Source organism: Lontra canadensis, unplaced genomic scaffold, assembly GCF_010015895.1.
Source record: "Lontra canadensis isolate GAN:19392208 unplaced genomic scaffold, GSC_riverotter_1.0 scaffold16, whole genome shotgun sequence".
Lineage (NCBI taxonomy): Eukaryota > Metazoa > Chordata > Mammalia > Carnivora > Mustelidae > Lontra > Lontra canadensis.
In genome coordinates this window covers 15957963-15983939 of record NW_022631010.1, presented here as the reverse complement: position 1 = coordinate 15983939, position 25977 = coordinate 15957963, and the positions used below count along the sequence as shown (strand labels likewise).

Here is a 25977-nt window from a genome sequence, read left to right as displayed (position 1 = left end):
GTCCTCAAAATAAATGACCATTTAAAACCTGTGGGGGAAGCAGCGGTTCTCAACTGGATAGTGGCATGAGGCAACCTTCTGAGGGGCTGGAAATGTTCTAGTCCTTGTCTAGATAGATAGTGATTAAAAATACAAGCAACTATACAGGTAAGATTAGAGCATTATACTATGCTAACTTCAACAACAAAAAAAAATGCGCACAGATTAAGTAGGCAGTATTAGACTTCGGATCCAGATCCAGTGTGACCATGAACAAGATACTTAACTTCTCAATGTCTCTATTTGCTCACTTGTAAAATCAGGATATCAGAAAATGTCACAGAACTGCACCCAGCACAGAGTAAGTTCTGTATTTTTAAATCAGTGGGTAGTAACCTTTTCCAGATGATTCATCTAATTTCTAGTCTCTTTCTTGCTTCTCTCTTGAAATCAATCATGAGCATAGCATTTATTATATAGCAGAATAAAAAAAATGCTGCATTTGGGAAATATTTTTATCATTAGAGTCTGAATGATACATCATCAGCCCACCACCACCGGCCTTTGGATGAAGGGGCTCCGTGATTATATCATGGGAAGCTAAGTGTTTGGGGCAGTGCCTGGGAAGGGATGTGTGATTGATCATAGATCCAATCCTTGAAGCACACATGCTATTAATTTAATCCCTGTATTAAATTATAATAAACAAAGAGTGACTATAGTAGTAAGTTTTTAGCTACATATCTTTCTCCTTGTAAAGCCAACAGAAGTACCATACTCAGAGGAGGCTGCATGATGGGTAAAATGGACTGTTATAAAGGGGTAGCCAAAAGAAGTAGAGTTGGATAAGAGAGTGCCAGAACAGGAATCAAGAAGGCAAGAGTTTGGCACCTAATTCTGCCACTAACAGGCAAGTGTTCCCTTTGGGCCTCATATTCATTCCTCACTTGTAATACAGGCATTAAATAGTTACCAGAGGACTACTCAGAGAAGCAACTCAATAGCATTTAAGAAAAACTAGGTATCTGTAAACAACAGCAAGGTATTTAGTCTTACAAATCTCTTGCTTAAATCATCTTATCATTTTTCAGGATCCAGATTAAGGTTGCCCTAGGTAAGCACAGTTCTGGCTTTAACAAACATACCTTTAATCGCTTCAGCTTCCCTCATTTATCAAAACTGCCTATGCCATTTGTTTAATAAAAAGTCAAAGCTCAAAATTTCTTAGGCAAGTCGAAGCTCTCCTTGGAGAAAATCACTTCTCCAGCAGCGCCCTCTCTGGCAGACGTGTATGTCTAAGTGCCTTACCTCTTTCAGAATTAGGAGGTAAGGATTTGCATCCCTGTTGTTCCTCTGAGCCTCTTCCAGGCCATTTTTTTCTCTAACTTGTTAAAAACCCTTGCCCTGCTGAGACTCACACTATTTGGCCAACACCTTCTCCCACTCCTGCATGCTGTGACACAGACATCAGGCTCCCAGTCCCTCTTCTCATTACTGGAGGGTTGGCACCTGGTTCAGGTCCCATCTGTACCCAAAGTCCTGCCACCACCTTAGGTGACTTCGGTTTTAACAATCACCAGTACCATGGTTTCCAAGATTCTTTAGTCTCCCCACCACCGATGGATCTCCATTACTCTGCCTCTGCCATCATTCAGTAATACATCCAGACACGTCCTTCTTCTACACAGTCACTGTCTATTAGGTTCCTAACGGCTCAGAATCTGGCCATGTTCTCTTCTCACTTCATGCTCTCTTCTCACTTCATGCTCTCATTCCAGGCAATTGCTTCAAATACCACCAATTCACAAATGACTCATGATATTTTAACCAGGCAATCACCTCCTCTAAAACGGCACACCCACACACATAGCCACCTACTTGACATCTCCTCTTAGACATTTCACAAGCACTTCAAACCCAAAATACCCACATGTGAACTCAAGAGGTGTCCCTGCCTGTACTTGGTCTTCTTCTACTATTTTCTCTGTCAGTGAAGGGGCACCATCTGTCTGGTTATGTGAGCCAGAAACTTAGCAGTTATGTTTGAAATAGCTCTCTCCATGCACCCACAGGTAACCCATCAGCAAGGACAGCCAAATTTACATCCTAATTATCTCTAGAATCCATTCACTTCTCTCAAATCTCCATGGCCACCACCTTAGTCTAAGCTGCCATCATTTCTCAATAAGCTTTACAACAATGAGTTTCCCCTACTAGTTGATCTGCCAATCCATTTTATCCAAAATGCAAATCTGGAATCATGACATCCCCCCTCTCATTCCATTAAGTGCCTCAAACAGGTTTTAAGATAAAGACAATCTCAAAAGGGACAAAAGGTCCCCATTTACTCACTAATTTCATTATTTAATGCTCTTTTTATTCCCTGTACTCCAGTCAAAATGCCCTGCTTTTAGTACCTGCCATGCTCTTTCTTGCCACAGAGCCTTTGCACCTGCTATTCTCCCTGCCTGCAACTCACTCCCTCCCCTCTTCACCTAGTTAACTCACCATCATTTTTTAGAGCACAATCACCACTTCCTCAGACGTGACTTCATTGATTCTCTCCCACTAGGGTTTATCCCTTTAATAAACCCCAAACCTACACTAGCCCAACTACCCCACTTTCTTGTGCCTAGACCTGAGCTGCCAACTGTTGTTGGAGAAAGTCACTGATGTGCTCTACCAGCCTCAGATGCACCCTTCAAGAAAGTCCTGCCCTCTTTTTAGAAGCAGTCACAGCACTATGCACTTCCACTTAGTAGCACTTATCACAATTCTAATTTAACATTTATCTTTATGGCAGCTGTGTGATGTCTGCCTCATCCATTTATTTTATAAGCTCCATGAAGACAGTCTGTGCTCTCCTCACCAATGTATCCATAGTGCTTAGCCCCAGTACCTGCCATTGAGTCTGCTCTCAAAATGACTCTCAAATAGATATTAAACATTCTTTAAAGGGTGTTACCTTGTAAATCTTCCATCAATTCAAACATCCCAGGATAGTTAACTTGAATTTCATCAGTATCCTATTTAAAAAGAAAAAGGAATATTCATTTGACATTCATCATAAAAGACCCAGATTTGAAAACAGGCCACAGAAATTACTGAGACCAGTTTCTCATGGTAAACAGGAATGTTCTTTATAATAATCTTCACAGGGGCATCTGGGTGGCTCAGTGGGTTAAGCCTCTGCCTTTGGCTCAGGTCATGATCTCAGCGTCCTGGGATCGAGCCCCACAACGGGCTCCCAGCTCCGTGGGGATTCTGCTTCCCCCTCTCTGTCTGCCTGCCTCTCTGCCTACTTGTGACCTCTCTGTCAAATTAAAACAAAAAAAAAAATCTGTAATAATCTTCACAGATGTCATCTGGTTTATGCTTGATATAGGAAAATGTCAAGTTGCAGAATAAATATTCACTATTCTAAGAGAAATCTTCCTAAAACTCCCATCAACCCAGTTCAGTTCTCTCCCTGGAAACAACACAGAACAAATCTATTTTGTATCTGCAAACTATCACCCTCTTCTTTAAGTCTTTGAAATTTTCCAGGACACTGCAGGTTTTAGAAGGAGGAATTAATCTTCTGGACAAAATTTATAGATTTATAAATCCTAACACATCTTTACTGTGTTACTAAGTACATCGTCAGTATCAGTCTCTTAAAATGTGGCACCCAGGGCACCTGGGTCATTCAGTCATTAAACGTCCAGATCTTGGTTTCAGCTAAGGTTGTGAACTCAGGGTCATGAGACTGAGCTCCACATTGGGCTCTGTGCTCAATTCACAGTCTGCTTGGGGTTCTCTCTCCTTCCCCACCTTCCCTGTGTCTAAAAAATCTTAAAAAAAAAATGTGGCACCCCAAATCAAGACAAATAGGGTCATCTCCCAAGATGTTTCCAATCTGCTTCTAGTAATGCAGCCATACTGCGCTGCTCACTTGGGAGATAGGCACACCACTGGAACATTTCTCAAATGGACTTCTGGGCAATTATGTTCCATTCTTTCTGAAGCCTGAAACAAGAGTTTACTGTTGGTACAGTGGCTGAGACTGATGCTCCCCAAATAACCTGGTGCTCCTTGATACTTCCCAGACCCCAGAAGGCATTTCTTCTGGCCTACCACAGCAAAAGGAAAGGAAAGAGCAAGGTAAAAAAGAACTAGTGAGGCTTTTCCAGGCATCCCTTTTGCTGTGGTAACCTAAGAAGATGCCAAGGCCAGGTGGCACAACTACAGGATGGAGAAAAGCTGCCCAACCAGCATAGGACTGTGATGTGATAAAATTCTATGTTAAGCACAAAGACATAGAAGTTTGTCTATATTGGAAATTGGCTCCCAAATACTGGACACATACTTTTTATTTTTTTTTCCAAGTTTGGTATCAAAATGCTGCATGTATCTCAAACTTTATCTTATTTGCACTAACCACTTTTGAAGTGTCTAGATCTTTGCATGTTTTGTAACTTTATCTAATGTGTTCATTATTCCTCCTTATTTTGGACTTTAACGTTGAACAGAATCAAAATAAAGCCCAAAGAACACTTATCAAAAACATCCATTCTAGGAGTGCCTGGGTGGCTCAGTCAGTTAAGTATCTGCCTTCGGCTCAGGTCATGATCCCAGGGTCCCAGGATCGAGTCCTGCGTCAGGCTCCCTGATTCTTATATTGTTGATGGGGCATATAAATTGATGCTACATTTGGAAAGTCATCTGACCCTATCTGTCAAAATTTCAGTGTAGAGCTTCTTTGACCCAGCAATTCCATTGCTAGAAACTGACCTCACAGATATGCCAAAATTATGTGAAAGGAAATTCACTGCATTGAATTAGAATTGAAATAGCAACAAAACAACGAGAAACCAAAAAACTAGCTGTAAATAATCTAAATGTCCATTAATGGAGAAATAGATATGTGTAGGGGAAGATCTCCAAGATATGCTATTTAACTAGGGCACGTGGGTGGCTCAGTCAGTGAAGCGACTGTCTTTGGCTCATGTCATGATCCCAGGGTTCTGGGGTCGAGCCCTATATCGTGCTCCCTGCTCAGTGGGGAGTCTGCTTCTCCTCTCCCTCTGCTCCTCTCTCTGTCAAATAAATAAATAAAATCTTAGAAAAAAAATATGCTATTAACTAAAAAGAAACCTAAGAGTACTCATAGAAAAAAAAGCAACCACGCATACATATTGTTGCAAATATATGTTTAAATGACATAACTGTATAAAGGTGTGTAATGAAAAATTGTTCTGAAAGGATATACACACAACAATGGTCATCTTTGGGGCGAGGGTCCAGGTATCAGAAGTCAGGAGGAGGAGACTTCTTTTACTTTAGACCTGCTCTGTTTATCTCATTTTATCTATACATTTTTTAAAAATTTCTTTTCTTGTTAACACATGCATGGCAATGTTGTATGTGCACTTTTTAATAAGACCATCTCTGGGTAGTCACTTTCTTCTCTATGTTTTTCTACCTTAGGAAACTATTTTTTAATAAGAAATCATAAGATCGGGGTACCTGGGTGGCTCAGTGGGTTAAAACCTGCCTTTAGCTCAGGTCATGATCCCAGGGTCCTGGGATCAAGCCCCATTATCTGGCTCTCTGCTCAGCGGGGAGCCTGCTTCCTCCTCTTTGCCTATCTCTCCGCCTAATTGTGATCTCTGTCTGTCAAATAAATAAAAAAAGTCTTAAAAAAAAAAAAAAGAAATCATAAGATTAAAAACAAAATTCCTTCCAGCCTGAAACGTAGCCATTAAGCAAGATCCGTCAAAAACAATCTTTCAATGAAACTAAAAGCACTATCTCCATCTTAATCCAAAGAATACTACAACTGCTTTGTCAAAGTCCTTACTCAAATTAAGATGGACCTTATCTGCTGTTTCCTCCTAATATATTAGTCTGGCAACTCTATTCTAAAAGGAAATGAGCCTCATTCAGAATGCCCACTAACCCTGAAAATAATTCATTATGAAAGTCACATAAATGTAAACAGGCAAATCTTGAACTCATGTTAAAAATAAAAACCCACTGCAGTATAAAAATGATATACCTAATGTTGTATGCACCATAAACCTGTGTAATGGATTTTATTAGCTGTTTGGGATGAGATATTTTAGACAATGAACTATGATATAATGTTAATACAACATATTAGACACAGTGTAAATGTACCAAGGAACAAATCTGTATATATTTATTATTAAATTTGCAACTCTCTTAATTTTTATAATCCACAAAGAAGATTCTACACCAATATTTTTGTATTATCTTATTGAGTTATTCAGCTCATTTTTTAGAGAAGAATAGAGAAGGTATTTTAATAGATTTCCCAACTAACAGAAATGTAGTATTTTAAGTGCTATGTTAGGTTAAACATTTTTAGTAGAAAATTTTAAAATTTTATTTATCTATGGAGCATGCGTGTGCTAGTCAGGTGGGGCAGAGGAGAGAATCTCAAGCAGACTCTGCACTGAGCACAGAACCCAATCTCAAGACCCCAAGATCCTGTACCTGAGCCAACATCAAGTTGAACGCTTAACTGACGGAGCCACCCAGGGCTCCAGCAGAAATTTTTCTAAAATGCACAGTCCACTTACAACATAGAAAACTGCAAGAAGGCACACCTTTGAGGGGTCCACAAAGTCAAAAGTTAAAAACTATTCTTTTTTCCCCCCAAAACTATTCTTATAATAATACTAAGATGCTATGTGGCTTTTTCACCTCTCAATCTTTCATGAGTACAACGGATTTTTCATAAGTTACGTGACGTGATACTTTAATAGTCTTATGACTGCAGAAGAAGGATGAGAATTTAGCGCTTTTATTATGTCATACATTTAAGAAATTTGTAAAAATGTAAAGCAATGACATTCTTCTAAATTTTTCTTTTGGAAAATAGTTTCTTTCATAGTTTTTTTTTTATGTTAACACATAATAGGTACACTATGTTAGTTTGTTTTTTTTTTTAAGATTTTATTTATTTATTTAACAGACAAAGATCACAAGTAGGCAGAGAGGCAGGCAGAGAGAGAGAGAGGAGGAAGCAAGCTCCCCGCGGAGCAGAGAGCCCGATGTGGGGCTCGATCCCAGGACTCTGAGATCATGACCTGAGCCGAAGGCAGAGGCTTTAACCCACTGAGCCACTCAGGTGCCCCCACTATGTTAGTTTTAAACATATTAGTAAATACTAAAATTCAGTTTTAATTTCTAATTTAGTTAATATTGATAGATATAACCCACATAACCAAAGATCTCTAAGGTCCCAATAATTTTAAGTGTGTAGCATGGTCCTAAAAGCAAAATTTTGAGAACTGTTTCTTAAAGGAGAGAGCTAAGATTTGGAGGGATTAAAGGCAAATAACAAACTGCCACTTTATATGTACAGTTTAATGTTTACAAAATATGTTTGTGTTATTGTTTATATAATTAAAAAGTGTTGAAAAATACACAGTGATCCCTCTTGTACAACTGCCTGTGCTTGTCGGTGTTCGCTTTAATTATAAAGCAGAACCCTCACATGAGGCAGAGCTTTCCCCCTTTCCAGCTGCCAACAGCTGACTGTTGTCTGCTGACTCAGGCCATTAGCAGTTTACAAAAGACACAGCTGTGAAATCTTGAGGGTTGCTATCATTTCCTAGCCTACTGTCTCCTCCCTTCTTGAGGCCCCTTTCCAACTTCAGAGACCCTCATGGTCTATGGTTTATGCTCTGTGCTTTCTACCCAAACAAGGAAGAACAGGACAAACTTTTCTTGGTTGGTTGATTTTATGAAATATATTCACACTGAATCTCCTTAAATGGTTATTTCAGTCTTAAGCCTATCATCAATGAGAAGCTTCCTTCGTCAGTAAATTCCTATTTCCTCCAAAATAGAGATGTGTTTAAACCTGAGGGGTTTGGAAATCATAGCAAGTCTACTCAACTGACCTCTGAAGGCATAGTGACTATCCTTTAGAGTGACTATGCCAGTGAAAGGAGCTGGAAGGGGGCAATTGTCTCTCCAGATAACTCCCTGTTGGAAGCCTTGGATGGCAAAGTACTAGTTGTATGAGGATGGGGAGAGAGGAAGGCAGGAGCAAATATTAATTAAGCATCTACCATGGTCCAGGTATTTCACATCCTTTATCTTAATTCTAATTGCCACCTGAGGTGAGAAACATTTGACTTTCTTTAAAAAAAAAAAAGAATGCTCAAAGAAGTGAATTAAATCTCCCAAATTTCCCTAGCTAGTAAAGGGACAAGATAAGGAACCAAATTACACCTGTCAGACATCTATGCCCCATACCATCACTGTACCATGCTGACTCCATGTTTCTTCTGATAGCCTATAGGTCCTCTTTCCAGATCTCTCTAGCCCTAATGGAGTATAGCCCTCTTTCCTACCATTTTGTTTTTTTTTTCCCTACCATCTACTGTTGATTTTCTACTGTTGACCGAAAATGCACATACCTTCATTTCTGCCTCATTTCAGTTAAGGGCTGGTGGTAGAGGTAGAGCTGTAAATGCTCCTGCACATCTCCTTTTCTCCATCATCTAAAATGCTGTCTCATATTATGTGCAACTTTGGTTTTAAAGATTCTAATGGAATAGTAAGTCTTGGAAAACAATCTCCTTGGTTTGGATTTTTTGAGCTACATTTTCAGACACCAAATACTAAAAATTTCACTTTCCTACCTTTATCAATCAAGACGTGTTTATACAAACTAAATTTAAAGAGAGAAAAAGTGCAAAAACCTCTCTATGATACCATTAATACCTACATATTTTTACTTTAAAATAAGAAGTTGTTTCTGAACTGTGTGATTAATGGGTTAATGAGAATTAAGCAACTCTCTTGATAGTTACCACAGTCAGTGTATTAAAGCCAGCTCTCCCAAGCAGATGTCCTAAGTCATTGACAGCAGTGAAAGGAGAAACATGTGGAGAAAATCCTCCTTCCCTTTCTGTTTCTGCCAACTGTAGTGAACACCGAAGTTCATAGAGTGTGTCACCTCCAAACATTGCACCAATAAATACTCCATCTGGTTTTAAAACGTAATGAATCTATAATAAATACAAGACAACAAAAGTAGTTAGAATTTTATATTAAAAATGTTAGAAGGAGAAAAACTGATATCTGTTAAATGAACATGCACTAAATATTATACAATTACCATTCTTATTTTGTCAAATAATGAGAAAATAAATAACACCTAAGGCAACCAAATGTCAGAAAGGAACTGCAGAGTAATATTACAAAGATAGGCAATAATTCATTGATAGCATTAATACCTCTAAGATATACTGAATGTTTTCAACTCTTCTAATAATAGACAAAAATTACTTCTATGAGAAAATACTAAAAGAAAAAAATTTAAAAGTGTGGTAGATTGCAAAAATCACAAACCTCTACTGTGCCCTTTACACATCACTCCCATCAAACAACTCCATCAGAAAATGAAGCTATTTCCCCTCTCCCTGAATCTGGGACAGCCTTGTGACTTGCTGCAGCCAAAAGAATGCAGTGCAAGTGGCAGTGTGCCAGGGTCACACCAAAGTTCGAAATGGCCTTACCTGATTCCCTGTGCTGCCACCATGCTGTGAACGAGCCTGAGCTAGCCTGGTGAGGGCTGAGAGGTATGAGCAGAGATCTCTGAGACATCCCAGCTAATGCCACTCTTGAGAGGCCAGCTCTGATCTAGCAATAGATCACAGATACTGGCTTCACGAGCCAAGCCAGACCCAGAAGGATTTCCTAACTAATGCCAACACGAATTCCCACCCCATCCACAAAATCCTGAGCTAAGTAAACTGTTGTTTTAAATTGTTAAGCTGGGGTTGCTTTTTAGCAGAATAAGCTAATTTATACAGAAATTATTATGATTCACATTAACCCAATCAAACATTAGTTTCCTTTAAGGAGAAGTAACTAACTTATTTCCAACTTTCAAACAAAAGCAATTTTTAATTGATAACTCAAGCAAAATAGTGGCTATAATGGCTTCCAGAATCATAAATGTTTACTCACTGACTCTCTTAGAACTACCATCTATAACTAGATTTGATGAACTATTCTCAACAATGAGGAACGTTACAGAAAAAGGGAGATTCTGAAGTAAACCCCAAATCGTAGTAGGCTCTCTCATTGAAGTATCTATCTTAAAATTTATATTTAAATTTATGAAGCAATTTCAAAACAGTGTATAAGCAAACCAACCCTAAAATCTTTGCTTTCTTCCCTTCCACCTCTTTGCTTCCTTCTCTTATCCCCAAACTACAATAGAGCAAGGACCTAAGATTCAGTCCTCAGCTCTCTGCAGCTTCTTTCTACCTCAGAGGGGCTTATCAATTCCCATGGATTTCATAAGGATGATTTCCAATCACTATCTTTAGTCTGGACATCTTCCCAGAACTCTAAACTCATTTTCATTTACCTGTGCCATGGCCATTTGTATCTTGGCAAAATCACCCTCCCAACACAACCAACACACACACACAACACTTAATTCTCAAACCCACTCCCCTCTCCAGTTGCTGTATTTCTGTCAGTTACCATTTTCCATTCCCTTTATCTGATCATTACCATTCTTTCCTCTGTTTTTACTAATTACTCTTTCAGGCATCCAGACTCAACTTTAAGGTGAGCTTGGACCCCTCCCTGTCTTTGATCTTCAGATCCAACCAGCCACCAAACTGAATACCCTCTCTTCCTATTAATTCCTGCCACTGCCACCTAGCTTTAGTTTCTCTCATGCCTGGACCATGGAAACAGTCTCTTTAATTGAACCAAAACTTCTGGCATAAGTTTTCCAAGTAGCAAAATGAAGACATCCTACAGAGTTATTTATTTAATGCACATATAAAACAGGGCACAGCGATTGGCAAACAGTATGTGCTTAAGATGTGGTAGTTATCCTGCCTACCAGCCTTTTAATCACATCACTTTCCTCTTCAAAATTCTCTAGCAGCTCTGAATTGCATAAAGAATGAACTCAAAATTCCTTAATCTGTTACCCAAGTCTCCCTAAATCTGGTCCCAATATGCCCTATCTCCTAGTACATTAATCTCCTAACAGGCTTCCTCTCTGTCCCTCATGCTCCTGAGTCTCTTTTACCTCCCACCTACCTACCCTGTGATTCTGCCTTCCTGCCCCAAATCTGACCTATCCTCAAAGGCCCTGCTCAAGTAATTTCTGCTTCTTGAAGCTTTCCGAGGCCACTCCAAATCACAGTGATCCCCTTCCCTCTTCTGAACACAATGCTTTTTACTTACTCTTCACCAGTTCACTGATAAATGTCAACCAACAAATATACCTCACACGAATTATAAGGTGTAGGGAAGACACAAATATGAAGAAATAGTATCCTCCCCACACAAAACTTGTAGGCAATTAAGAAAAGGGACCCACATAGGAAATGTCTTCTATCAATGTGATGTCAATATTATTTTGTCCAAGTTATTTTGTATGACTTTTCATAAATATTTGAAACATCTCCATAATTAGATTTCTTGAATTCCTAGACAAGGGAGTCACTCAATGTACTTCTTAATATGCCACAGGGCACCAACTATATCTGGCCCATAGAAGATAATAAATATTTGATTTGGTTCCATTTCCAACTGTCAAAAGTATAAAACGGAAAATATCTGAAGTTTCTGGTAAAAAGTAGAAATATTTAGAAGTTTCTACTAATAAAATAACACAGGCTATTAGAATCAACATTAAGTTTCTTACCTGTTCAAGCGCTCTAGGAAGGTCATTCACCCAGTGTAAACTAGAATATTAATAACATATTGCTTTTAGCTTAATTCATATAATTAATTGGTATAATTATCACTCCTATAAATAAAAGCCAACAAAAAGATATTAATTTTGAAATGTGAAGTTGCATATCAAAATTCACTGATTGTTTTCACACAAGTTTTTTTTTTTAATTTTATTTTTAAGATTTTTATTTACTTATTTGACAGACAGAGATCACAAGTAGGCAGAGAAGCAGGCAAAGAGAGAGAGGATGAAGCAGGCTCCCTGCTGAGCAGAGAGCCCAATGTGGGGCTCCATCCCAGGACTGTGGGATCATGACCTGAGCCAAAGGCAGAGGCTTTAACCCACTGAGCCACCCAGGCGCCCCTCATACAAGTTTCAAAGTAAAAAATATTCCTAGGGGAAAACTTTCCTTCTGTCACACTAGAAAATGTGACAGTACTATAAATACTACAAAGCATTTAAAACTTAATATAGTAAATTTCTTGCATTTTATTTTGCCTCTATTCACCCCCTACCAGTGTGTGGTGATATGTGATGGCAAGAATCACAGTCTCTGTAGAGTATGGTCATACTTTCCTGACAGAAGTGGCATCCTCTTATACTGACTTCCAGGATAGCACTGAATACCCATTTCAAACCATACTATGTTAAGATCACATTTATCTTTCATAATGCTTTCTAGTAATTATTAGATAGTTTAAAAATGAAGAAGGTCATATCATAAGCTGTATCATACTTATGGGGAAACTGAAAGCAACAGAATTAGGTACTTGCAAAAAGCAAGCAGAAGAGCTAAAACTCATTCTTACTCCCCGCCCAGGGCTCTTTCCCTTAGACCAACATTCTCTATAATGTTTTTCATTTCATGATAGAATGTACTTTTCTAAATTTGCTTAGCATACCTTAAAAAGCATGGAAGAAATTACAAACTCACTGAAGAAAAAGCTAGAGTACGACTCTCCCAGTCTGTCTCCCAGTCTGTCTGGGAATGAGGGGTTCCTGGGAGATAGGCCTTTCAGTGCTAACCCTGCCAAAGTCTTAGGTGAACCACAGTGACTGGTGGTTGACAGCTATCAAAAGGGCTGTGCTGACATGCAGAGCATGTTGAATTTTTTAAGAAAATCTGAATATAAAATGAGATAGGGGAAATAAAGTTACACACAAACTATTACTGCTGAGTTGTTTGAGGACAGGATCTCTGTCCGGACTCATTTGTGTATTTCCCCAAAGCATCAAGCTCAGAGCCTCACATATTACAATCTATTTAATAAACACTTATATGTTTGTGTAACATATTTATATGTTTGTGTAACCAATGTGGAGGGGACACAGTAGGAAGCACAAATGGGAAAACATAACCTTAAGGACTATATTTCTGTGTGGAAGAAAAATTGAAGTTGAAGGAAACACTCGCTTTTCCTTATTGGCGGAGATGAGTTTCTAAGACTGCTCTAATATTTGAATGCTGGAGCCAGTATACTCTTTCCAAATCCTGCCTCCATCAATACGCATACTAAGTTATGTATCCTGGGGAAGAAACTCTTCTATCACAGATGAGCTTTAGCAAATTGAAAAAAAGTTGTGGAGAAAAAAGTTAAGGTACTCTGATACCGTATCAACTCCACTAGGGAACATATAATTCATTATTCTTTGCCAGAGAAATCTTATAGTTTATAAGAAAACTGGTTTGTGACTTAAAAAAAATTATTAAGAATTTACTTCATTATTTTTTCTTTACCCCATAATATTAAAACTGTACATCATAAATTATTTATTTATAACATACATTTTTAAGAAGTACAAATGGATTACCAACCTTAAACTGCTAACCACCAAGTCAAATGTATTTTCTCTGAAGGGAAGGAACTCTTCATCAGCTAAAATGCTGACAGTAGGAATTTCCATTTCTAAGATACTTTTCTAGTGGTTAAAAAATAAAAATTCAAAATACATTCATATAGAATCTCAGTTACTAATGCAATCACTGTTAAATTTAAGTCAATGTCATATTTACTTGGCAATTCCTATTCCTTCCAAAAAAAAGAAAGAGCCACAAAGAAGCTAAAGAAGTATTTCTTTTATTTTTAAATGTATCTTTTTGTTTTTTAATTTATTTGACAGACAGAGATCACAAGTAGGCTGAGAAACAGGCAAAGAGAGAGAGGATGAAGCAGGCTCCCTGCTGAGCAGAGAGCCCAATGTGGGGCTCGATCCCAGGACTGTGGGATCATGACCTGAGCCGAAGGCAGATGCTTTAAACCACTGAGCCACCCAGGTGCCCCTCTTTTTTTTTTTTTTAAGATTATTTATTTATTTGACAGAGAGAGAGAAAGCGTTCGAGGGAGGGAACACAAGCAAAGGGAGCAGGAGAGGGAGAAGTTGGCTTCCTGATAAGCAGGGAGCCAGATGCTGGGCTCAATCCTAAGACCCTTTCTTTCTCTCTAATGGCAGTCTGATATATATCAAAAATTTAAAGATGAACATCAATGAATCTGTAAATTCTACTACTAGGAATTTATTTCCAGGGAGAAAAAGAAATCAAATGTACCAAGTGGCTTTATATAAGGATGTTCTTTACAGTACTGGTTATTAAGAAAACAGAAATATAGCTGCCATTCAATAGAAATTTAGCTAAATAAACCATGGAATATTCTTATATTGGAATACTATATAGCCATTTAAAAAGGTGGAATTTGGGTGTATATGTATCATTTGCTGATATAAAAGAATGATACCCTGTGAAAAACATGGCATGTTACCATTATACTACCTGTATAAAATTATATGTTGGGAGACAGTTATACATCTGCAAAGATGGAGATCAAAATGTCACCCGTGGTTGCCCCTGAATGGTGGAACCAGGGATGATATTTTCTTTCCCCTTTACATTTCCTGTATTGTTTAATTCTTTATATGTACTGTATATAATCAGGGGGAAAAAAAACCCTATTTTCATTTTGAAGGAAATAAAAATAAAAAACTAAAAATAAAACAAAGAGATCAGAAATCATGACTATTATAAGGGTACCTACCAAAGCATTTTCTGCAATGTCTACTTGGAAAAACTTTCCAACAGTTTCCTGCAATGGAATAAAGTTAATCAGGTAAGACAAAATAAACAAAAAGCCACTGACAAAACAAAATAACTGCTGAAATTGCTAAAGGATAAAGTGGCAATCATAGAGTCATTTTCAGCTTTGTAAGGGTATTTTTCTGCAATAAAACCAGTATGGTAAACTATTAGCTTTAATAACATATAGGAAGTTACACAGATTTGAATAAATGCAATCATGCCTATATTTAACACATTTAACTATATTTAAAAAATACACAACAGAGGTGTGAGTAATCAACCTCTTCAGTTAAGCCACTGGATTAGGCTTATGTGTTAACTTTTCCATAGCACAACGGGCTGAGAGTTGGTCTCCGCTCCTGGGCCACAAAAGACCTGGACCTTTCAGTTGTTCATTCAAAGAGTTTACAAAGAGTAAAGAAAGACTTAATAAATGCAGACACTTGGGGAGAAGGGGAACTCACTGGTTTCATTTTTCCCTATTTCATCTCTCCTTTCTTTCTTCCAAGAGCCCTGCACCATTTCCTTCCCAGAATAACACTTTCCACTATGCTCTTTTCTCCAGATTCTGCCGCCCCCGTCATCATCTCTATCAATCTTCCATCTCTATCTTCTGTGTCTCCTTCCCTTACCTTGAAACAGGCGTAAGCCTCCTAATCTCTCCTCACCTCTACCTTCTAGTTGTTCTGCTTGCAATCTACAACTCCAATTCTCAATGTTTTTCTCCTCAATTCTTCGTAACCTATTCCAACTTTCACTGCTCTAACAAGACTATTTACAAAGATTGTTAACAACCTAATCAACTAAAACAGCATGTCTGCTCTCAGTCCTACTTTACTTGACCTCTCTGAAGTCCAGCACTGTTGGTGGTCTCCTAGAAACTTCTTCAGTACTTTCTACTCTGCCTCCCCTCCTTCTGATCCTTTCCACTTCACGCACACCCCCTTCTTAAAGAACTTTCTTGCCCACAACTTGGAAAGGGTACCCTATTATTGCCTGGTCACTGCTAACTAGTCAAGTGCAACTGGTATGCAAGTGAATGTTTAACTACAGGCCTCAAAAAAAAAAAAAAAAAAAAAAAAGTCCCCTGAGTTGTAGTGTTTGCCAGTTTCCGTAGTGTAATTCCTCTTCATTCTCCCACCCTCAGAAACAATTGTGGATGGTTCTTTTCTATATGCTTCTCAAGTAAGCTTATATTCCCATGGCTTCAGTTATCACCTCTGACAGGCTTCCAAATAAGAACAATAGCCTCCACGTAACCTTGTCTCACTTTATCCTCTTGCTAACCTTTGGAGATAGGTATTACTGCTCACATTTTACAGCAACTGAAGTCTGGAGAAGTTGGGTAACTGGTCCAACGGTATATAGTCAGTAAGTGGCAGAGCAGAATTTGAAATCTCTAACTGTCCAAGTTCAAGTCAGTGCTCTTAACCTCAACACCCCAATTCCAGTTCTCTATTTCCAGCTACCTGTCAGACATTAACGCTAAAAATAGTCCACTGTTACCTCAAACGTAACATATTTAAAATGGGAAATTCCCGGGCTCCTTGCCCCCTACACCCCCTGACTTTTTCCGGTCACTGAAGTAGTAACTTCAAAGTTATCTTGCATTTATTCATGCAATATTAACTTAACAAATCTTCACTGTGTATTCTAGGTAATGAGAACTTAGCAGTGACCACAAATGAGAAAGACTATGGCATTTATATTCTAGTAAGAAAAGAGAGATACCAATTAAACAAACATATAACAGATGCCAACAAATAAATGGAAATAAGCTATGGAAACAGGAAAATAACCAGTGGAGAGTGGGGACCCTATTTTATAGAACAGTCAGGAAAGGAATCTTTGATGAAGAGTCATTTGAGCAAAGACCTGAAACAGGTAAGGAAGTAAGCCACCCAGATATCATGAGGAAGAACAGAGAACAACAAGTATAATGCAAAGCCCTGGCCAGTTTGAGAGACAGTGAGAAGGTCAGGGTTGCTGAAAAGTAAGGAATGAGGGGAAGGACATACGGCCAGATAAATGTTAGGGGAGCCAGATCACTGAGGGCCTTATGGATTAAGAATTTGGATTATTACTGAATTAGAGGAGAAGCCTCAACAGTTCTGAGCAGAGGGCTGGCAATGAAATGACTTGTGCTTTAAAAGAATTACTTTGCTGTGAGAATGGACTGTTGAGGGCGAGGGTAGAAGCAGGGAGGCCAGTAAGGAGGCTATTGCAGTACAGACTAGTATGATAATAATGAAAGTAGTAGGAAGTGGTAGTTACGGATATATTTTGAAATCCAAGTAATATTTGTTGATGGATTCAATGTGGGAGGTGAGGACAGAAGAGGCATCAATGAACAAGTTTTCTGGCCTGAGCAACTAGAAGAATAGATTTGCCCTGTCCATGACAACAGTGTTTTGGGAGCTTCTCACACCCTACTCCTACCAGCCTGGCCCAAGTGTATGTTTTTTTTGAAGTAGATTCAATATAGAAAGCCCACTGTAATCTGGTGTCCAACACAGTGTCATATATTCAGGAGCTAAAATGATAAACAAATGTCTTTATTGTCTGAATTAGAAAAGGCAAAATAAAATGGTGTAAGCCTTAAAAAAGATACTTATATACAATCACATAGAAACATTTCTAATTAATGATAAATTTAATATTTTTCTCAGATAAAAGATTAGCTTAATAATATTTTCCAAATGAATGTCAATCTGATTTTACTTGAAGTATCAAAAACATTTGCACAAAATGAGAATGAAGAGCAACACATCTTATACAGATTTAAAGAAATTTTAAGTAGGAATCACTATATAAAACAGATTGAAATAAATAACCACTTTAAGAAAAAAATACTTAAGAGGAGACACAAAACAACCATTGGTTCACCATTTTTAAAAAATTTAGTGATTTTGATAAAATCTAAATATGAGGGGCACCTGGGTGGCTCAGTGGGTTAAGCCTCTGCCTTCGGCCCAGGTCATGATCCCAGGATCCTGGGATTGAGCCCCACATCGGGCTCTCTGCTCAGCCTCTTTCTGCCTCTTTTTCTGCCTGCCTCTCTGCCTACTTGTGATCTCCGTCAAGTAAATTAAAAAAAAAAAAATCTAAATATGATACAAACTGAACTAAGGAAGACTTTCTTTAACAATAGTCAATTTTATTTCTTAAGGTAAATTAAGTCACTTAACACATATACCTTGTTCAAATGTTGTGCTATGTATCCTCTTCCACAGCCAACATCCAAAGCAAGGGAAAAATTTCTAAAAAATAGACACAGAAGTTATATTTTGTCTGTAATAAGAGTCCACAGAACAATTACTAAAACTGATTTTTCTTAAGTAAAAACATTTTAATGAACACAACTTTCAAAAAGTTACACCATCTGCCTTTTCTGCCTCACCTTATAAGCTGTTTCTACCAGAGAACATATTGAAGGAGCAAGTCTATCTGTTCCAGACATTCACAGGACCTCACAGCCAACTGGCTTCCCATGAGGTTGGTCCATGATGTGGATTCAAAGAACAAATTTAGTGCGGATATTTTAATTTAATTACACAAATAAAGAATGAAAAGAAGCTAACATAAATTAACATGAAAATATCAGCATAGCTGTCAGGAACTTAATGATCCCTTTTTCTCAAATTTGTCGAGGCAGCAGATAACTTAAAAATCATCATGTAAAATACCATAAAACACTAGTACATTAAACTAAAAACAAAACACCAACTAAATAGTAGCTAACTTTTACTAAAATCATAGCAGGTTCAAAGCAATATGCTAAGTGTTCAAAGTAAGTCAACCCAAGGTCACTCAACTAATAAGCAGTAATCAGAACTTGAATTCAGTTGGTCAGAATCCTGAACCAGAATTTTTTTTTTTTTAACATATAATGTATTATTAGCCCCAGGGGTACAGATCTGCCAATCATCAGTCTTACACAATCCACAGCACTCCCCATAGCACATACCCTCCCCAATGTCCATAACTTAGCCACCTTATCCCTCCCTGCCCACCCCCCAGCAATCCTCAGTTTGTTTCTTGAGATTGAGTCTCTTACGGTTTGTCTCCCTCCCTGGTACCATCTTGTTTCATTTTTTCCCTCCCTATCTCCCACAACCCCCTCCCTGTCTCTCAAATTCCTCATATCAGAGAGATCATACAATAGTTGTCTTTCTCTGATTGACTTATTTCACTCAGCATAATACCTTCTAATTCTTGGGGCACCTGGGTGGTTCAGTGGGTTAAGCTGCTGCCTTCGGCTCAGGTCATGATCTCAGGGTCCTGGGATCAAGCCCCGTGTCGGGCTCCCTGCTCAGCAGGGAGCCTGCTTCCTCCTCTTTCTCTGCCTGCCTCTCTGCCTGCTTGTGATCTCTGTCAAATAAATAAATAAAATCTTTAAAAAAAAAAAATACCTTCTAGTTCCATCCATGTTGTTGCAAATGACAAGATTTCGGGTTTTTTGATGGCTGCATAGTATTCCATATTTTGTGTGTGTGTGTGTGTGTGTGTGTGTGTGTGTGTGTGTGTGTGTGTATACACCACATCTTCTTTATCCATTCATCTGCTGATGGACATCTTGGTTCTTTCCATAGTTTGGCTATTGTGGACATTGCTGCTATGAACATTGGGGTGCACAGACCCCTTCGGATCACTACATTTGTATCTTTAGGGTAAATACCCCGTGGTGTGATTGCTGGGTCATAGGGTAGCTCTGTTTTCAATTTTTTGAGGAACCTCCCTACTGTTTTCCAGAGTGGCTGCACCAGCTTGCAATCCCACCAACAGTGTAGGAGGGCTCCCCTTTCTCTGCATCCTCAACAACATCTGTTGTTTCCTGACTGGTTAATTTTAGCTATTTGACTGGTGTGAGGAGGTATCTCACTGTGCTGAACGAGAATTATTATCTCCCATACTACATTGCCTCCTCTAAGTATATACAAAACCAGTTCACACATCTAATTGTGAGCCAATTTCATTGACAAGAAAACTTAAAAGTTTTATCCACTAGTAACATTTTTTCTACTGGAACCAAAATTAGGAGTCCTTTTTCAATTTCTGTTAAAAACTTACGTCAAAAATATAGAACACCAGAGAACTGGTGGTGAGAAAGAACCATTTACTTACATAATGCCCTCTATCTTGATTGTGAACACAGGCAGTATGACATGATAAAAGTATACAAGCTTTGGGATCGGAAAGACAAGATTTAGAATTCTGGGCCTGCAATTTACTAGCTCTGTGACCATGGACAAGTGATTTAATCTTACTGAGTGTTTCCCCATCTATAAAATGAAAAAGTTACTCCCTCCCTCAAGAGAATTTTATGAAATGGTGCATTTAAAGTATCTAGCATAGTACAAATGCTCAACAAAAGTTGGTTATGAGTTATTATTATCACAGATTATAACAGTTTTTTAAAAAGATCTATTTATCCATGAGACAAGAGAGTGCATGCCCATGCGCACATGGTGGGGGGACAGGAGGATGCAGATTCCCCACTGAGCAGGAAGCCTAATCCCAGGACCCTGGGATCATGACCTGAGCCAAAGGCAGACACTTAACCCGCTGAGCCGCCCAGGAGCCCCCAGTTTATAAAAGTAATTAAATGGACTTCAGATATCACAAAGAAGACACTTAATAATCTGTGGGGTTAAGTTTTTTAAGAATCAACAGAGATCAGTGTGGACAATATAAACTATACTTTGTAACAATAGAACGTTAGTGCAAGGGCATTTACACTGGTATTTTTTTAGACTGTATTTTTAATAATTTAGTTATAAAGAGTTAATGTTAGTTTAAAACATGCTTTTAGCCACAATCCCAAGTCTCTCTGTAGATCGATGTTTTGCTCAGTACTATGACATAAAAGACTGCAAAATCCATACTAATTTGGAAAATTTGTTTCATTTTTAATCAATGGCCTAAAATCCAGGCAAATGACTGCAGTACAGAGAACTAGCTATTTGTTTCAGATCCTTGAAATAATGGAATAAAACAGATGAAATGGGGGTGATTATCTGTAACAAGCATTTTTTACCATATGAAATTAATTCATCCCTAAACTATTTTAAGTAGAAAGAATATCTCTAAAAAATGACTTGAGTTTTTGATTTAAAAAAAAAAAAATTCCCCTTTTTATAAACAAATGTAATAAATTCATCCCATGCTGATCTAATTTAATGGATGTCTTTAGGAAAAAAAGAGCACAAAAAAGTGATTTGCTAACATCATAGAACAATTCTACAGTAAAGACATTATTTAACTATTATTTATGTGGTTCCTGCCACACATCTATAAACTTGAATTTGTAAAATTTTTGTTATGCCTAATACAGAGCAATGAATTCATCAAGGTTTTATTTTTTTAATAATTTTTTTTTTTATTTGACAGAGAGATATCACAAGTAAGCAGAGAGGCAGGCAGAGAGAGAGAGAGGAGGAAGCAGGCTCCACGCCGAGCAGAGAGCCCGAAGCGGGACTCGATCCCAGGACCCCGAGATCATGACCTGAGCCGAAGGCAGAGGCTTAACCCACTGAGCCACCCAGGCACCCATGGTTTTAATACTTCATCAACGTGTTCTCAAATCTGCCACTATATAATTGTCATAGAAACCTACTGCCATTAACAATACTTAAGATAAAATGGCCAAAGTCTCATATAACCTGAGTGGGGAATAAATCTAGGTAGACTCTTTCCTTCACTTAGTCAAAGATTCTGTTGTTAATTGTAGTTAAATTAGATTTATTAAATCTTAAAAATTCACAGGTGGTCAATTTTCATCTTCATTTTTGTAGCAATGTTTTCATTACTGGCTTTTAGCCAAATGAAACTGAATCAGTCATTCAAGCTCATAAAGAAGCTATGAGTTGTGCTTCTATTTTTTTTTTTTTTTTTTTTGCAACAAGGGGGAAAAAAAGAACACTCGCTCTCCAGACATAAAAAAGGAGCGATCTGGGGCGCCTGGGTGGCTCAGTCAGTTAAGCATCTGCATTTGGCATAGGTCATGATCTCAGGGTCTTGGGATTAAGCCCCACATCAGTCTCCCTGCTCAGTTGGGAGTCTGCTTCTTTCTTTCCCTGTGCTCCTGCTTTCTTTCTTACTCTCTTTCTCAAATTAAAAAAAAAAGGGGGGGAGGGAGAGACTTAAAAAGTGATTAAAATCACTAATCCTGGTAATAAATTCCTTCAGATTCTGCCATTCAAAACATTAAGCTCTCAACATTCAATCTCTTGAATCTTCAGCCAAAAGTTAATTGCATTTTATTATGATAATTATCACATACCTGGCGATGTCATACACACGGTCTGCGATCCGACTTCCAACCTGAAGGATTACAAGCAGCAATGATGTATACAAGTTGAATAGGTTTAACAAAGGAGCAACACTTTTTCAGTATTCAATAATCCACAGGTTACTTATGTTTCTACATATTGTTAAGCACTTCTCACTATCTCATTTTCAACTGACCACAAATATATAAATCTGACCATAAATTATAAACACAATAAATTATACTATCCCAGGAAACAAATTGAAGTGAATTACTTCAGAAGTCCATTTAATGAATCCAAGACTAACTATCCATGAATATGTATGTATACGTTGGCCTTTACATTCTACTTTCTATATAAGATTATAAGGATAAGAAGCAACAGGAGTATAACAGATACATTATTGTCCAGAGATATTAGCATGAAGTATATGAAAGTGAAAAAATATTGTGAGCTAGGGTTTATTACAGATCAATGTATAAATGATCACTTAAAAACTCTATTATTTGAAGACTCATAGGAAATTCTGTGAAACAACTAAACAAGTAAACAACTTTTCCAAGGAACACGTGCAAATTAGAAAGTGAGTCAGATCTGAAGGAACTGCGCTTCATGCTATTCTTCCCAGTCCCACCCCAATCTAGAAGAGGCCATAAGGAAAGTGCTTCCTTTTGCCAGGCTAGCTTCATCTGTCAGGAACAAAGATGTGAGAGCCCAAGATTCTTCACATTCCACTATTCCTTCATAAACACCCCAGAGCTTCTACTAGGACTTGGAGGTTCAGAACATATGTGTATTTGCTTTGGGGGGAAAGAAGGGGAAGGGAAAGAGGTATACCAGAAGTCTTTCCCTGGAGGAGTCTACTTTGTATATCATTCTTATTATGAATAACTTGTTTATTACAAAAAGAACATTCGTATACTTCACCTCATTTACTCTAGTTCTACAGATTGATAAGGCCTCAGTCAAGTCATAATCTACACACCTTGCTTGGAGAAGAGTGGTTAGAAATATACATCTTCTAAGTACATGTCATTATAAGCCCTAAGAACCAACACAGTCAATCATCTAGTCAGGCCAAACTTGCACAGAGTTCTGTCCAAAGGAGCTCAAAAACTGTTTCTTGCTTTGGCTTTTAAGAGTTCACTACACTTAACATCAATTTTGATTCATTCCCAAAGAAACATTCACTTAGGCCTGAAGTTGGTGCTGTGTGTCCAGAGAGTACAAACCCTCAGTTTCTAGCCCACTTGGGCAGAGGAAGAGATCTTTCCAACGAGTACAAATCAGAGATCTTAATTTATCTTAATTAATTTTCCTAAAACATAAACCAGATCCTATCATCCCACTACTTAAAGACATCCAGGTGCTCAACAGGCTAGGAGTGCCTGGATGGTTCAGTCGGTTAAAAGACTGACTCTTGATTTTTGGCTCCAGTAATGATCTCAGCGTTGTGAGATCAAGCCCCAGGGTTGATTTTCCACCCCCTATCCCCAAAACCAAAACCAAAAAACCATTCAACAGGTTCACATTCCTCTAGAGCAGGGCTGACCAACAGAAAAACAATGAGAACAATTTATGTCATTTTAAATTTTCTAATAGCCACTTTTAAAAAGTAAAAAGGAACAGGAGAAATTATTTTTCACATATTTTACTTAACACAATATATCAAAATTACCATTTCTTTTTTAAAAAAATATTTTATTTATTTGACACAGAGAGGGATCACAAGTAGGCAGAGAGGCAGGCAGAGAGGGGGAAGCAGGTTACCTGCTAAGCAGAGAGCCCGTTCTGGGGCTTGATCCCAGGACCCTGAGATCATGACATGAGGCGAAGGCAGAGGCTTAACCCACTGAGCCACCCATGCGCCCCTCAAAACTACAATTTCAACATGTAATCAAGATTTTTTAAAATCTACTAATGAAATATTTTGTATCCTTTTTTCACACTAAGATACTGAAATCCGGAGCATTTTACAGATGCACTGCATCTCAATGGGACTAGCTATATTTCAAGCACTCAACAGCCACATGTGGCCAGTGATTATCATACTGATTGGGCAGTTCAGTTGGACGAGAAAATCCACAGTTCCTATCTTCTACTGCCCTAATAACCTGCGCCCTCCTTGACCTCCTCTCCCACTCTCTCCTTCACCGAAGCTTCAGTAGAGACCTCAATAAGGTCCTTTCCGCCTCAGAAACTCTTCTTCCCTTTGCTTATAAGGCTATTCCCTCCAGATCTTAGCTTGCCTAATTCCTCATCATGTCGTCTACCTGAGCGGCCTTCTCTGACCATCGCAGTCATTATACTACTTCACTTAAGCACCTCACCTTACTTCTTTGGCTGAAATTACATTTCTTGTTCACCGACGCCCACAAGAATGAAATCTCCTGAAGGCAGCGGTCTTATTCTGCCCCTGACAGAGCTGTAACTCAAGCAATATTTAATGTGAGTGAATGAATGGATGAATGAATAGCAACGTACAAATATCCTTACCCACCCCCTCAGTGATTACAGTAGACGCTCAGATAGGCAGGGCAGCTGCTCAAGGTCATCCGGCGAGATGGGGCGAAGTGGGCTCAGGTGGGGTCGGCTGGGGCCTGGCTGGAGCCCCTCATCCGGCGCCAAAACTAGGGGCCGTCCTCTCCCACTGCCCCGCGGACTTACCTCCTCCTTCAGGTAGTCGAACTTCATCGGCTCAGGCTGCCGGGCAGCCCAGTTTTTCTGTTTCCTCTTCAAATCCCGATCGAAGATATTTAGGGCTCTGGGCGAGGTGCTGCCCGGGGAAGAAACGCCGGAGGCGACCTCCCTGAGGCCGAGGTTCTTTGCTGGGACCCCAGCTGCGGGAGACCGCAGTCTCAAGACCCAGAAACCGCGGAGGCGCAGCATGTCCAGCGGAGACGCCACTTGCCGGCGCACTTATCTTGCGCATGCCCCACCGCGGCTCCCGCGCCTGCGCCGAAGATCGCCGCAGAAAGGAAAGGGGAGGTAGTTTGGCCGAGCTCTCTTGCCATCACGGCGGAGCGTCACGCAGAGGATTGTGGGTGTGGGTCGCACGTGAGACTCGGCGAGAGCTCCGAGGAGGTGAGTGGGTTTGGGTTTCAAGAGGATGGGCTGTGGAGGGTGCCGAACCGGTTTTTGACAGGGTCTTCTTTGGATTCATGAGGGGTTGCGCCTTTTTTCTTTCCCATTCCAGTCTCATTTTTCAGACTTCTTGGTCCTCCACAGGGTCCTGTTGAGGGGCCTCAGCCCAGTAGCTGTGCCTTGAAGTTTGGGCTTGGGAAGGAGATCGCCGTTCTAGCACCACCGTGGTGTTCTCCGCCTTAGAGGGTGGTTAGAGGGGAGAGTGAAGGTGGGCATCGGAAGGTGAGGTCAGGTCACCCATCTCTGTCTGAAAATCTGACGTTTATCGAATGCTTTTGTTGTAAATATTTATATGCATTGCCACTCACAGTTGGATGAGATGGTACCTAACCTCGGTCCCTAACTGTTTAGAGGGCTAAATGCTTCATGTATAAGTGCATCATTGAAACCTATGTGTCTTTTTTTGATTTATAAAAATTGTTTTCAAATTTAAGGAAAAATTCAAGGCTTGTTTTCAGAACAAAGCACTGCTATTGCTACCCTGTTTGATCAGTTCCTTTTTGTTCATAATAGTCAACGACTCTTGGGATGCCTGGGTGGCTCATCGGTTAAGAGCCTGCCTTCGGTTCCGGTCGTGATCCCACGATCCTGGGATCGAGTTCCCCATGGGCCCCTTGTTCAGCGGGGAGCGTGCGTCTCCCTCTACCTGCTGCTCTCCCTGCTTGTGCGCGCGCTCTCTCTCTCTCTGACAAATGGATAGATAAAATCTTTAAAAAAAAAAAAAATCATTGACTCTTAGCTCTGCAAAAATCTAATCGAGATGGGGAAAAATA

At 39.1% G+C, this 25977-nt stretch overlaps 2 protein-coding genes across 5 annotated transcripts in view; one reads left to right on the top strand and one right to left on the bottom strand.

The window, feature by feature from the left end:
- Positions 1–24949, bottom strand: part of NDUFAF5 (NADH:ubiquinone oxidoreductase complex assembly factor 5) — a 29468-nt gene extending 4519 nt beyond the window's left edge. For 2 of the 4 annotated variants that reach the window (XM_032859203.1, XM_032859202.1), the window contains exons 1-8: positions 24728–24949; positions 22072–22112; positions 17986–18049; positions 14749–14796; positions 13533–13636; positions 11684–11723; positions 8814–9011; positions 2945–3005 (exon numbers count right to left, since the gene is read on the bottom strand). In XM_032859203.1, coding sequence (XP_032715094.1) covers positions 2945–3005; positions 8814–9011; positions 11684–11723; positions 13533–13636; positions 14749–14796; positions 17986–18049; positions 22072–22112; positions 24728–24949 — 778 coding nt within the window. Of the gene's footprint in view, positions 1–2944; positions 3006–8813; positions 9012–11683; positions 11724–13532; positions 13637–14748; positions 14797–17985; positions 18052–22071; positions 22113–24727 lie in introns of those variants that run through there. The other 2 variants (XR_004382877.1, XM_032859205.1) reach the window with 2 other exon arrangements.
- Positions 24950–25063: 114 nt separating this feature from the next.
- Positions 25064–25977, top strand: part of ESF1 (ESF1 nucleolar pre-rRNA processing protein homolog) — a 66922-nt gene continuing 66008 nt past the window's right edge. Inside the window, exon 1 of the mRNA XM_032859200.1 lies at positions 25064–25144. The gene's annotated coding sequence lies outside the window, so the exon portion shown is untranslated. The remainder of the gene's footprint in view (positions 25145–25977) is intronic.